The sequence below is a fragment of the Branchiostoma belcheri genome, unplaced genomic scaffold (genome assembly GCF_001625305.1).
Source record: "Branchiostoma belcheri isolate BF01 breed outbred unplaced genomic scaffold, Haploidv18h27 scaffold183, whole genome shotgun sequence".
Lineage (NCBI taxonomy): Eukaryota > Metazoa > Chordata > Leptocardii > Amphioxiformes > Branchiostomatidae > Branchiostoma > Branchiostoma belcheri.
Genome location: NW_017803302.1, coordinates 428,169 through 443,235, shown reverse-complemented (window position 1 = coordinate 443,235; position 15,067 = coordinate 428,169). Strand labels below are relative to the sequence as shown.

The 15,067-nt window shown below is 41.4% G+C and overlaps 1 protein-coding gene across 2 annotated transcripts in view; it reads left to right on the top strand.

Annotated features, from left to right (window-relative positions):
- LOC109467608 (fibroblast growth factor receptor-like) overlaps positions 1 to 14,679 on the top strand; it is a 26,438-nt gene extending 11,759 nt beyond the window's left edge. The window contains exons 1-11 of one of the 2 annotated variants that reach the window (XM_019765624.1): positions 5,548 to 5,920; positions 6,409 to 6,573; positions 6,833 to 7,003; positions 9,233 to 9,403; positions 10,314 to 10,496; positions 10,823 to 11,023; positions 11,265 to 11,446; positions 11,920 to 12,003; positions 12,867 to 13,084; positions 13,568 to 13,702; positions 14,054 to 14,679. In XM_019765624.1, the coding sequence (XP_019621183.1) occupies positions 6,853 to 7,003; positions 9,233 to 9,403; positions 10,314 to 10,496; positions 10,823 to 11,023; positions 11,265 to 11,446; positions 11,920 to 12,003; positions 12,867 to 13,084; positions 13,568 to 13,702; positions 14,054 to 14,648 (1,920 nt within the window). In that variant the 5' untranslated portion in view covers positions 5,548 to 5,920; positions 6,409 to 6,573; positions 6,833 to 6,852 and the 3' untranslated portion in view covers positions 14,649 to 14,679. Of the gene's footprint in view, positions 1 to 1,023; positions 1,345 to 3,914; positions 4,290 to 5,547; positions 5,921 to 6,408; positions 6,574 to 6,832; positions 7,004 to 9,232; positions 9,404 to 10,313; positions 10,497 to 10,822; positions 11,024 to 11,264; positions 11,447 to 11,919; positions 12,004 to 12,866; positions 13,085 to 13,567; positions 13,703 to 14,053 lie in introns of those variants that run through there. The other variant, XR_002140093.1, reaches the window with a different exon arrangement.
- Positions 14,680 to 15,067: the final 388 nt, after the last annotated feature.

The window sequence follows — 15,067 nt, the reverse complement described above, 5'->3', positions numbered from 1 at the left end:
CAATTTTTGACAATCTACAGCGTTACAAATCTCTCTGTAGCATTTAGAATCATCTGCAAACAGTGCTACAGTGGAGTTTGCTGCAGTGATGGGTAGATCATTGTCATTTCCTAAGACTGTGCTGGATCTTCAGTCAGATCCCGGCTGTCACGGGCGTTTCGTCCCTTATATCTGATACGCCTCTGGTCGGCGGGTGGACGTCTCCGCCCTGCCTCCAACACAGTCGTCTCTGCTCTTCCAACGTCTGGTCTTCCTTCTAATCCAGATGGAGAAACTGCTCTTCTCCACTTCTTCTGCCACTGATCGAACAAACTGGGACTGGGCTTTCCCCCTAATCTGAAAGTCTCTGCACAAGCGCATCAGGGAGGTCCCTGCAAAGCCACGAACGCCCACCTCCACTGGGTAGAGGTTGGTCCTCCAACCGTTCTGTCTGCACTGCTGAGCTAACTCCTCATACTTCAGCTTCTTCCTCTCATGGGCACTTTGAATGTTCTCCTCCCAAGGTATGGTCAGTTCCACTATGACCACTGACTTCTGGTCTGCTGACCACATGACAAGGTCGGGTCTTAAGGATGTCTCACATATGTCTTCTGGGAAGCAAAGTTGTCTGTCCAAGTCTACCAGAAGCTTCCACTTTCCTCGGCTTGCTTCTTGGTGCTGCTTCCTTCGGCCTCTGCCCTCCTCTTACAAACTGAATGGGCTGCCATGATGTCTCCGTTCCTGCGGATTCCCTCCTTACATTCTCCAGGGTTATGGCAATCTGTCTAAGAGCTCTGAGAAAGAAAATATGATGACGTCATCCGTAAGGTCCATAAATCATATCCATAACCCTTTTGTACCCAGGTATCAATATTCAGTACAACTACAACTCTTTCTAAATTTCTTTGTGACAAAACGATGGAAAAGTAAAATGCCAAATTAACCAGTGAGGAAATAACATTCCGAGATCTGGCGATTTTTAAAAACAATTTATTAACCTGTACATGTCACGTCACTTATTTGGCTACTATCTATCTATGTTAGGATGCCCTACGGTTGTCCTATATGGCGGCTCCGACACTCTGCAGGCCTCTAGGATGACGTCCTACACCATGACGGGACACACCTACGGTGACCGGCCCGTGTACTACAGCAGCGTCAACTGCAACTACCTGTATTACCACAAGCCTACCATGGAGTGGTGCGTGGGACCGCAGTTCTACAGCAGTTACGTGCGCGTCAGGGACTCCGCCCTCTACGCTGACCAGATCAACGGGACGTTCCGTCTGTGGAACGGGACGTTCCTTCTGTGGGACCGCCAGGGGCAGTGGATAGAGAACCCGGATGTGAAAATCGCTTGCTCTGGTTCGTAAAACCTACTATATTTGATGACCACATGCAAATGGATCCGACAAAGTCTGATCCCCAACATTTAATAGAAGAAGAACTTTATTGCACGACAACTGTACAGGGTACATTGCATGGCAAATAAGTAACAATAGGTAGTAAAACTTAACAAACTTAATAACTTATATATAGAATGAAAGAATGAGGGTTAACCCTCAAACACCCGAACGGGGTCCATTTGGACCCCAGGCGTATATTTTTATGTGCTATTTGAACATTTTTGATCCAAAAAAAATTCCTCCCGTGACTTTGTCGATAAACCTCTTCTTCAACTTCTCTTAAATGTTTTTTGGAGATCGGCACAAATTTGTAAGAATAACAACGGGAAGTCTGATGTAAGACGTCTGGGGTCCAAACGGACCCCAGCCATATTTCCCCCTTCCTACACACAAAATGGTTTGTCTATGTCCTCAAAATGTCTTTAAGGAAGCATTATTGCTTTCATATTATGCAGTTTGCCAAGTAACCTCAGGAGTCATTTCATCAGGTTTTAGAGGTTATTACATTTGACCATAATATGAGGTCAAAGGTTAACCCCATGTTCATGCCTGCAGGCCTCATCCTTCTTTTTGCATAAATTATGATAATGAGTTGTAATATTTTGCACTTAATCATGCCAAATTATACCCCTTGGTATGTTTAACTAATATATGTACAAAGATCACTGAAAGAATGCAAAAAAAAGAATAAAAATTTGAAAGAAACAAAATGGGGACCATTTGGACCCCGTTCGGTCATTACCGTCACAAAAAAAGGTCGGGTGTTTGAGGGTTAAAAGTTAGCTTAGGCTTTTCAATCAGGCGGAGTTATTTATGGGTACATGTGACAGCAAATCAGTATTCTTTCTAATAGCAAAACAGTCTTTTATGTATCTCCCTATTCTTGCATTGTGTGGGCTATAGCATTTAAATATATAATCAAATCTATCTGTAGCAACAAGTCTATTGAAATCTGTCGTATTTGAAGTGAGAAATTTGAATAGCTTATCACGTAGTACATCATATCTAGAGCATTCCATTATAAAATGAAATTCATCTTCGATTTTCTGTGGGCAAAATGGTCAGGGGCTACATTGTAATATCTTCCTGTTTCTATATTCAATTTGTGACTGCTGATTCTTAGCTGTGTTATTGCTTTACGGATTTCAAAATTTTCTATATCATAAAGGTATTTTTCTTGNCTCCTTCTTTTTGCATAAATTATGATAATGAGTTGTAATATTTTGCACTTAATCATGCCAAATTATACCTCTTGGTATGTTTAACTAATATATGTACAAAGATCACTGAAAGAATGCAAAAAAAGAATAAAATTTGAAAGAAACAAAATGGGGTCCATTTGGACCCCGTTCGGTCATTACCGTCACAAAAAAAGTTCGGGTGTTTGAGGGTTAAAAGTTAGCTCAGGCTTTTCAATCAGGCGGAGTTATTTATGGGTACATGTGACAGCAAATCAGTATTCTTTCTAATAGCAAAACAGTCTTTTATGTATCTCCCTATTCTTGCATTGTGTGGGCTATAGCATTTAAATATATAATCAAATCTATCTGTAGCAACAAGTCTATTGAAATCTGTCGTATTTGAAGTGAGAAATTTGAATAGCTTATCACGTAGTACATCATATCTAGAGCATTCCATTATAAAATGAAATTCATCTTCGATTTTCTGTGGGCAAAATGGTCAGGGGCTACATTGTAATATCTTCCTGTTTCTATATTCAATTTGTGACTGCTGATTCTTAGCTGTGTTATTGCTTTACGGATTTCAAAATTTTCTATATCATAAAGGTATTTTTCTTGTTCATAACATTTTTTTTGATTTTTCAAGATATGATAGTTCTGAATTATTTCTAATGCAACTAAACCAGTCTTGTATGTGAGAGTCATGTAGCCGCTGGCTAAGTTGGTGGACTATATAATCAACTTGATAACGATCCGGTTTCATCCATATGTGCCCAAGGCCCTGATAATTAAGAATATCTTTTACATGATAATATGTGTTACTATGTAAAGTTTAGCTTTTTTCATAAAATAAAGAAACATTAAAGGACGAAATGGTAAGGTTGTTCCAAAATAGATTGTTACGATCAAACCGTAAGATATCAATTTCTTTTCATTTTAAAACCTGGTTGCCTAGAATTCGAATATATGAATATATGATATGCTAAATATTCTGATAACCCTATAAGCACATATACGTTTCATCTTTCTGTATAATATGTAACAATATCCTATCATTGTTAAGTTATGTCAATGTAATTGTTGTAAATTTTAACATAAAATCTGTACTAGTCTAGTGCATAAGCGATGTTACGTATATGCAGAGCAATACATTTTTATTTGTGTGTACACTAGTAATTGTAAAAGCTGCTTAATTCAGCCTCTAGGCTGCACAAAAAATCTTTCAATTTGCTGTATTATGTCTTTGCAAGAATAAACCAGTCACATATAGACCCTTTTTTGTAATATTCCTTTTGAGCTTACAATCGCGGCCACATAGAGTCTGCATCTTTATCCTTATTCGTTTCAGATGACGTCCCGGCTGACGTGGTAGTTTTACAATCGGTAGGGGGCGCTACAAACTGTGCGAGGGTCCGTCTGCACGGAGATGCCGACTTCCTACCCTCCCTCGTGACGATCTACAACACGACGACCTGGGAATTCACCAGAACAGACCACACCAGAAGCGGCAGACCTATCTACGTTAGTGACACAGACAGTCGATTCTTTCTCGACTTCAACGAATACGAGCTAATGTGGTTGGTAAGACGCACGACCGGCTTAAGCAGAGACTCCGCTTTTGTCCGGAACTGCGCCATGACACCTGACCAGATCAGGTCACCGTGGGAACTGTGGGACGGAAGCCAGTTGCATGTCGTCTGGTCAGTTACTGCCAGCTGTGTTGGTACGTGTCGTATATCATACATTCGCCATTGAGGTTATGTTTTCGGTAGCGTTTGTCTGTGCGTGAGCGCGCGCGCGCGTGTGTGTATGTGCATGTATGTGTGTGCGTGTGTGTATGTATGTATGTATGTATGTATCTGTGTGTGTGTGTGTGTGTATGTGTGAGTGCGTGTGTGAGTTTGTGTGCGTGTGTGTACATGTATGTGTGTGTGTGTGTGTCACTATGTGTGTGTATGTGTGTGTGTGTGTGTGTGTGTGTGTGNAAGGAAGCATTATTGCTTTCATATTATGCAGTTTGCCAAGTAACCTCAGGAGTCATTTCATCAGGTTTTAGAGGTTATTACATTTGACCATAATATGAGGTCAAAGGTTAACCCCATGTTCATGCCTGCAGGCCTCATCCTTCTTTTTGCATAAATTATGATAATGAGTTGTAATATTTTGCACTTAATCATGCCAAATTATACCCCTTGGTATGTTTAACTAATATATGTACAAAGATCACTGAAAGAATGCAAAAAAAGAATAAAATTTGAAAGAAACAAAATGGGGACCATTTGGACCCCGTTCGGTCATTACCGTCACAAAAAAAGGTCGGGTGTTTGAGGGTTAAAAGTTAGCTCAGGCTTTTCAATCAGGCGGAGTTATTTATGGGTACATGTGACAGCAAATCAGTATTCTTTCTAATAGCAAAACAGTCTTTTATGTATCTCCCTATTCTTGCATTGTGTGGGCTATAGCATTTAAATATATAATCAAATCTATCTGTAGCAACAAGTCTATTGAAATCTGTCGTATTTGAAGTGAGAAATTTGAATAGCTTATCACGTAGTACATCATATCTAGAGCATTCCATTATAAAATGAAATTCATCTTCGATTTTCTGTGGGCAAAATGGGCAAAATTTGGTCAGGGGCTACATTGTAATATCTTCCTGTTTCTATATTCAATTTGTGACTGCTGTTATGTCAGTTATGTCAATGTAATTGTTGTAAATTTTAGCATAAAATCTGTACTAGTCTAGTGCATAAGCGATGTTACGTATATGCAGAGCAATACATTTTTATTTGTGTGTACACTAGTAATTGTAAAAGCTGCTTAATTCAGCCTCTAGGCTGCACAAAAAATCTTTCAATTTGCTGTATTATGTCTTTGCAAGAATAAACCAGTCACATATAGACCCTTTTTTGTAATATTCCTTTTGAGCTTACAATCGCGGCCACATAGAGTCTGCATCTTTATCCTTATTCGTTTCAGATGACGTCCCGGCTGACGTGGTAGTTTTACAATCGGTAGGGGGCGCTACAAACTGTGCGAGGGTCCGTCTGCACGGAGATGCCGACTTCCTACCCTCCCTCGTGACGATCTACAACACGACGACCTGGGAATTCACCAGAACAGACCACACCAGTAGCGGCAGACCTATCTACGTTAGTGACAAAGACAGTCGATTCTCTCTCGACTTCAACGAATACGAGCTAATGTGGTTGGTAAGTCGCACGACCGGGTTAAGCAGAGGCTCCGCTTTTGTCCGGAACTGCGCCATGACACCTGACCAGATCAGGTCACCGTGGGAACTGTGGGACGGAAGCCAGTTGCATGTCGTCTGGTCAGTTACTGCCAGCTGTGTTGGTACGTGTCGTATATCATACATTCGCCATTGAGGTTATGTTTTCGGTAGCGTTTGTCTGTGCGTGAGCGCGCGCGCGCGTGTGTGTATGTGCATGTATGTGTGTGCGTGTGTGTATGTATGTATGTATGTATGTATCTGTGTGTGTGTGTGTGTGTGAGTGCGTGTGTGTGTGTGTGAGTTTGTGTGCGTGTGTGTACATGTATGTGTGTGTGTGTGTCACTATGTGTGTGTATGTGTGTGTGTGTGTGTGTGTGTGTGTGTGTGTGCGCGCGCGCGTTTGTGTGTGTGTGTGTGTGTGTCTTCTGATATCTCTTGATCTGGACATGCTTGGGTCATGAATTTTTTTGTCTTCTCGCAAAAAGTCGTTTAAGCTTGGTCCCCTTAGCACCTTTTCTATAACTGCTAGGAAGAACCGGCTTTCTCTCGTAGTAATTGTACCATTTCCTACCTAGAGGTACTATATATCTTGTGTTATCTTTACAATTAGCCTGTCCAGAGCTACCGTTCCAACCAACGGCAACAGGACAGAAGGCCAACTCCACGGAGACACAGTCACCTTTTCCTGTAATGAAGGCTACGAACTGATCGGTCCTGAAAAACAGAACTTGCCAGACCAACCAGAGCTGGTCCGGTGAACAGCCAAAGTGCTCTGGTAGGTGATAGCTTTTAACACTATGGTACATATATATTGTAATTGTCTATTTGGATTAATAATCAGTTTACAATATACAGTACAATACGTTTTAACTATGCCCAGCTCCTTTTTTAGATAACGCAATGCTGGCGACAAAAATATCTACAAGTCTCTTGTCATGGAAATTAATATACTATGTTCTAGTAACGCTTTGTTGTTATTATCATTGTCCAATGAAATATGTTCATTGCCCTGACGTCGTTTTAATGTATTGCAGGAAAACTCTGCCAACAACTGATGGCACCTTCTAACGGCAACATCAGCGGCGGCAGTTCTTATGGGGACGTCGTTACGTATTACTGTGACGCTGGATACGAGATCAGCGGCGATGAAGAACGAACTTGCCAGTCAGACCAGACTTGGAGCGGCACGCAGCCTTCATGTGTCCGTGCGTGGTTTCCTTAAGTTTATTACCTTCGCCAAGAAGGTTATGTTTTCAGTAGCGTTTACCCGTCTGTTTGTCTGTGAACAGCATAACTCAAGAAGCTTAAATATGCATTGTCATGAAACTTGGTAGGTGGGTAGGTCTTTATAAGAGCTAGAAATGATTAGATTTTGGCCCCCTGGTGGCTTCCTAGGTACTGCAGAAGAACTTCCGGTTTTGACTTCTCATGATCTAAACATGCTGGGGTCACCAATTTTTTGTGGTAGATAGCTCTTGGGTAGGGAGAAGTGGCATGAGTTTGGGCCCCCTAGTGGCTTGTTGTGGAACTGCAGGAGCATTAGTTGAAATACGTTTGAAGAAGAATAACTCAAGAACCAATGGACGGATTGTCGTGATTTTTGGTATGTAGGTAGCTGAAGTGATGCTTAACACAATCAGATGACAATTATGCAAATCAGGTGTAAATTGCATAATTAATGAGGACATTCTATCAATCTACTTTGTTCGATAAGTAATAGATAGAGCACGGTTTGAGGCTGACTATGAGGATTTAGAACTGCCCCGCCCACCAAGGGGATTTCATGTCTCCCGAGGCCGGAGGCCGAGGGTGACATGAAATCCCCGAGGTTGGGCGGGCAGTTCTAAATCCGAGTATTCAGCCTCAAACTGTGCTCTATCTAACTTAGAGCACTTCTAGGTCCCCGAAGTTGATCAACTCCATCCACTAGAACTTGATTGTGCTTTATAAATCTTTGTTTAGTGTCACTTTTTGTCTTGTTTCGAGGAGTTGTTTGGTTGTCCATCTGGGCTGATTAACGACCGCTAGGTCGTTAATCAGCCCAGATGGACAGCCAAACAACTCCAAGAAGAGTCAAACCATGTGTGGTGATGAGCCGGTCAGTCTCCTCTGATTCCCCAGGGCAGAAAGCTGGACACTGCCATTGGCCAGTTGTTGTTTCCATGAAAATAACAATGGGCGGGTCCAACATAGTGTAATTTATTTGGTTAGTTAGAGTACCTCTGTCCCTAGAGAGGGACCAATTCCAGCTCACTGGTTGGCTGAGAAGAGGGTGGCTGGTTAGTTAGTGCACCTCTACCCCAAGGGAGAGAGGTGCACTAACTCACAAGTATGCTACTATGTGGATATAATCACTAAAAATCCAGGATCCCTATTGGCTGAGGGGACCTAGCAGTGCTCTAATAGGACTATGAAATACTTGTGACATGTAATTGAGAACGAAAAAAAACATCTGAGGATATATATAAGTTTGTTAAGTTTTACTACCTATTGTTACTTATTTGCCATACAATGTACCCTGTACAATTGTCGTGCAATAAAGTTCTTCTATATTATGTAAATGAAGCCCTAATTTGCAGAATTAGGGTAATTCTTATAATTTCATAGTTGTAACTGCTGGGATTTTCATACTTGCCACATTTGGAAGTTAAGTGAAGGCGAACTTGAATAAACATAATTTACCCAAATCATGACCTCATTTGCATAATTCATGAGGTGCTAAAAGCCTTTTTTTTTGTAAAAATAAGGCTGTCATTGGGTGGAGAACATGATCAACTGATAAAATCCATGCAAATGAGGCTATATTTGCAAAATCAATGATTAAAACTGTATTATTCATCAACCGCAAGGGTTAACCTCATTTGGCGAAGGTATGAAATCGTGGAACTCTTGTTTTCCTTGAAACTTTCGTCTACTTTTCAGATTTTTCCAAAGTGAAATATAGTTCTAAATTTTTGACGAACTGTTACAACGAATTTAAATTGTGTATTTGAGCCTCCCTAACATAGAAATAGCGGGTATCTTTTCCATAATTACTACTAATTCCCTGTCTAAAGTAGTTTCATGTAAAAAGTCAAAACATATGATCCAACACAAAGAAATCCTCTCACCTAGAGCTTTTGACCAGTCACTCTGATCTTCTTTAATAGACTAACCAAGTGAGACTTTGTCACGTGGCTTTTCTAAGGTGTGACTTGTTTATAGGATACCTTTGACCTAGTGTTGACGTCACAATTAAGAGACGCCACGTGGCAAATCTCACTGGGTCAGTTTACTGAGGAAGACCAGAGTGATTCGTCAAAAGTTGGTGACAAAAATATCTACAAGTCTCTTGTCAGGGAAATTAATATACATGTTCTAGTAAAACTTTGTTGCTATCATCATTGTCCAATGAAATATGTTCATTGCCCTGACGTCGTTTTTGTGTGTTACAGGAAAACTCTGCCAACAACTGATGGCACCTTCTAACGGCAACATCAGCGGCGGTATTTCTTATGGGGACGTCGTTACGTATCACTGTGACGCTGGATACGAGATCAGCGGCGATGAAGAACGAACTTGCCAGTCAGACCAGACCTGGAGCGGCACGCAGCCTTCATGCGTCCGTGGGTGGTTTCCTTAAGCTTATTTTCTTTGAAACTCTCGTCTACTTTTCAGATTTTTCCAAAGTGAAATATAGTTCTAAATTTTTGACAAACTGTTACAACGAATTTAAATTGTTTCTTTGAGCCTCCATAACATAGAAATACAACAAATGGTTTATTGGCCAAACATCACCCATGCAATCGCAGCCTTATAGTGCTGAATTGATGCAGGGTTTACAATCAGATAATACAAACGGTAATAATACACATAATAATACACATAATACACATGATACATATTTGTTCCACATTTTTGTGGAACTGCCGCAAGGGTCTGTGCGGCTGCCATTCGGCGCCAAAGGTGACCTCAACACGACTTTCCCCAACCGAAGTTAGGTACCCATTCACACATGGGTGGATTGAGGAAAGTCGTGTAAAGTGCCTTTCCCAAGGGCACAACGTCGGGGCGCATGTCCAGACATGCCCCCGGTACGACTCGAAATCAAACCCGGGTCTCCTGGTTTACAGTCGGATGATCTTCCAGTACGCCACCTGACGCCACATAGCGGGTATCTTTTCCATAATTACTACTAGTTCCATGTCTAAAGTAAAAAGTCAAAACATATGATCCAACACAAAGAAATCCTCTCACCTAGAGCTTTTGACTAGTCACTCTGATCTTCTTTAATAGACTAACCAAGTGAGACTTTCTCACGTGACTTTTCTAAGGTGTGACTTGTTTATAGGATACCTTTGACCCAGTGTTGACGTCACAATTAAGAGACGCCACGTGGCAAATCTCACTGGGTCAGTTTACTGAGGAAGACCAGAGTGACTCGTCAAAAGTTCTAGGTGAGGATATTAATAAATTCTTTGTGTTGGAACAAAATGGTTTAACTTTAAACACATGAATATTCACATTCATGTACAGCATTTCCAGAAGCTGAAACAGTGGGACTGTCCACCTTGCACGCGGTGATGATTGGTGTTGTGCCATCTGTGGTACTACTTGTACTGGGAGTAGTAGCAGGAATTCTGGGATACCGGCGAGGCAGAAAGAGACAAAGCGACGACCTTGAATTAGAAGAGTTTGACTTTCATCCCGATATTCTAGGTATGTGATATCATGGCATACTTGCAGTTTTGCCATTCTATTTTTCGGTACCAATGCGCAAAAATTAATGAGTAAATAGTCATGTTACATGTATGTTTTACAAAGAGGAATTCGAAGCACGTATTAATTAGAAGCTGCGTTGCTAAAAGCGTCCATGACTTTATCTATTCTGTAAGTATGTCGTTGATACAAATGCATATGTTTTGTATTCAATAAGACAGAAAAAGTGTGTATTATGATGATGAATACTGTTGTATTACACCATGAGCCCTATTTAAGACACTCATGATGTTGTTTCACTACTTTGTTCCCATAATTATCTACAGATTTGCACGGACCATCACCCCCACCTGCCCCGCCTGTGCCGGCTCGACCACAGTTCCGGGAGTACGAGGTAAACCCGACTGACCTGCGACTGAATGAAGAAATCGGCAGAGGTGCCTTCGGTATCGTCTTCCTTGCAACTTTAAAGAGAGCTGTTGATGGCCTTCTCACGGAACAAACAGTGGTGGCCAAAACTGTCCGTGGTAAGTCAACGCCAGCTGGTTATTATGATAATACTCTATCTTCATTAACGCTACGAGCTTCGTTTATTTATTTTGCCCCATGTTTAATGTCTGAAAGCATGGTACACAGCACGTAAGCAGAGAAAGTTAGTCTTTGGTGTGATCTGGCCCAAATGCAAAACACGCAATCTACCCCCTGTGCAATTGCACCGGTTAAGCTTCAGTAACTGTATCAACAGTGAAAGGTTTTTGTTTTTTGCAGAGAACGCGGGAGAAGAGGAGATACAAAATTTTATACAAGAGGTCGACACCACCATCACCCTGAGGCAGCACATCAACCTGCTCGGTCTGGTGGGCTGCTGTACGCTGTCTCACCCTCCCTACCTGGTGACGGAGTACATGCCGTATGGGGACCTCAAGAACTTCCTACTCAAGTGCAGGAAGGTACTTGTATATACCTCCCTTTTATAGTCGCGTAACTTAAATGTAGATATCTTTAAATTTCGTCTTATTCTGCCAGTAATTATGGTTAAACTATCAGAAAGATGCTGTCCCTATTTTGTTCATGTTTATGTTTGATGAATAATTGTAATCTGAATCTCATACAAATCTGCAACTAAAGTTTAAAAAACTACTTGTAATGTTATGTGCCACATTCGTGTTGTGATCAGCTAACCATTTAATCCTTTCAAGTATGGCTCGATAGATCTAGAAGCTGCTGGTGTATTTTACTTAATGTATTTTAATGTTTTTCTTGCTATGCAAAACTCAAGCAATAATTTGCTATTTCGAAGTTACCAAAAGTTAGTGTCTGAACATTAAATGTCCCTTTGGGGGGGGGGGCATGTCAGCCATTGTAATACCTTTTGATGAAGCGAACTTATTTTCATGCTGACTCTTTTCATGTAAATCTATAGTTGGGTGAGAGGCTCCAAGACAGCATGTATGACTTCGACGAGATGAAGATCTACCAGGTAGCACGGCAGATAGCAAATGGAATGGTAAGCAGACATCTACACACTATATTTTCACTGAGAACACACGCATGTATACTGTATTTATAAGACACAGTCTTGTAAACAGAATGAGCTAATAAAATGCACATATTAAATGTCTAAATGCTCCGAATTCTATCACGGACTGAAAAACACAATCTCGTCCTATAAAACACACTTTACAAGGAAGATTATTGCTTATCATATAGCCGGGTGACGTTGACCAATCAGAAGGCTCCATTCCACATTCCTTATGACGCCGTAATGTCACAAATGGAGTCAAAATCGGGTACTTATTCATCCCAATCCATACATTAAACAACCCTATAATCACCCGCATATGACCTCAGGTGACCCAATAGAACACGGCTCTAGTTCTAAAAAATCCAAAAATAACTTCAGTAGTGTTCCAATGACCTCGGGTGACTCCCATAAGAACACCTGTTCCCTGACTGTGACCCAGATAGAAGACATAGAACGTGAACTCTACCTAGTGACCTCAGGTGACTCCAGATGGAACTATGTTCTATTCTGCATGTGCAACGGGTAAATTGTACATCGTGTCACTTACTGCATCAGTTTGGATAGGCTATCGTGGAAGCTATATGATAATAGCGTTAATGTCCCGCCCTTTCTTTATATAGCAATAGATGCCAATTACCTTGTACAATTGTTGCACGATGTTTATACGAGAAAACTAGCGTGACTGGTCGAAAGCTCTAGGTGAGATAACTATTTTGTGTTGGATCAAAAGTTCTAACTTTAAACATGAACATCCAGGTTTATTTGTTTATGTTTGCTGACCATATTCACCTTCATTTTGAACTTTTTGAATTGCATGTTTTTTTTTACTTTCTCTCTCGAAACAGACGTACATTTCCCAGGCTGGTTACGTGCACGGCGACCTGGCTGCCCGGAACGTGCTCGTAGGAGAGAACCTGGTGGTGAAGATCGCAGACTTCGGCCTGACAACAGACATCTACGAGCGAGGCTACCAGCGGCAGGACGCGGAGCAGAAGATCCCCCTGAGGTGGATGGCACCGGAAAGGCTGATGCGAGAGGGCCGGTACACCAGCAAGAGTGACGTGTGAGTGCAGCTACTGCTTTGGGTTTTGTCTTTCCCATGTACATTTTAGGTTCCTACTGTAAATATATAATCTGGCAGCAAAACTATGCAAAAAATTGTCTCAGTATAAATTCTGATACATGAAAACCATAAAGCCATTACAGAAACTGTATTGAAGCGTTACAAAGATAATCTTCCTTGCATGCTATCAATTGCAGAAGAAGAAGTATTGCTTTGTGATTTTAGAATCGAATACATTTGCACAGATCTAGCTAGATACTCTTGATATGTTGAAAGCATTTTAGAACCAGCAGTGAGTGTTTGAAGTAGGTAGATATAACTAGCCCTATGCTGTATGTTATCTCCTGTCAGCTTTAGCAGAATTATTACACACTTTAAATTTTGCTAGTGGACATCCGCATGATAAAGGTAGATTCCTATCATGCTGCCCATTATACATTTTGCTTTGCATAATCCATGATCAAATCTAATTTTCACGCCCAGTTGGTCCTTCGGTGTGGTGCTGTACGAGATCGCTACGCTAGGGAACGTGCCCTATCCGGTTCTGGAACGCACGCTCCTGGAGGAACTCCGCACAGGGTACCGCGAACCAAGCCCGCCTGGCCTCAAACAAGAGCTGTACGTAAAAGAGAATTCTTTTTGATTTCATTTGTTTTTTCACTGATACACATGGTGGTTTCCAGAGGCCCTCTCCACATATAACAGTGACAGTAATGAGATGTGAAAAAAGACAAAAACCAATTTAAAGACAAATGGTAAACATAAAGCTCATGGACACAAATTATATATTTGATTAAGATAGAGATCATCGTGTTCCTTACTAGAAGAGTAGTGCACTAAATAATGTTGAATAGTTACTCTTTTTTTCATGCATAATGGTGGTGACAAAAATCCTGTGTCTTTGGTCTACTCCATTTAAAATCTTGTAACATTGTCAATCACCGATGACTTACACAATAAAACCAATAGGTACGACATGATGCTGCGGTGCTGGCAATGGGAGGAAGACGATCGCCCGGAGTTTGAGGAGCTTTACGAGGAGCTGGACGCTGTGGTAGAAACCATGGCCGAGGGTTATATAAAACCCGGTTCCGGCTCCCCAGTGGGGGGTCCGAATGAGGCAGCAGAAGCTCTTGAAACCGCGTACGACGTCCCAAAGTCGGGCCGGATGGGTACGCAACTCCACGTCACTGCAGACGTCTACATCAGCGAAGATCGTGTTGAAGTCGACTCACTCGCGTCCTCAAATGCAGAATCCAGTTCCGTACTAATAGAGAAGGATGTGGACTCTGATAATGATGTCCAAGTTAACAACTGCAAGGCCACGCAGCAAGACACCCTCTTGGAAAGTGAAGATCACGACCATTTACAAGTGGAATCCTCCCAACCCACCGGGTGCAGTAATTATGGATACCAATTTGACAGTTCCACCGACTCCGAGCTGCCAGTGACAACGAATGCACAGAAAAATGAAACCCCGGCTATAATTGAGGACAACTCCAGTGATGCTGAAGAAGAAAAGTTGAAGCCTCCAACAACAGAAGAAATTGTGCATTATGTCTAATGGCTTACTTTTACAGAAGTCTGTTCTGTATACAGGTCGCAAATAGGAAAATTCAAACTCTACTACTGGAAAAATTACGGACGTTTCGATTGACATCCACCACTCTTCTTCAGTGTCACTAATGAACTAACAGAACTCGATAAGGCATATGTGAGCAGCTGGAAAAAAACGGTTAAACATGACAAATGTCCATAAGGTCATTGATATGTTAAGTACATAGGTTAGTTCCTATGGTTAGACAACACCATAGGAACTGTTACTGTCCTTTAGGTTTTGGCAGGGCACGGGCCAATGTACTAGAGAGCTTTACACGCTTTATCTAGTAGTAGAGTTTGAATTTTACTATGAGTATTGTTTGGCTTTGAATTTTCCTATGAATATTGGTTACCTGGATGCCCAACCTTCATCAAAATATCTGC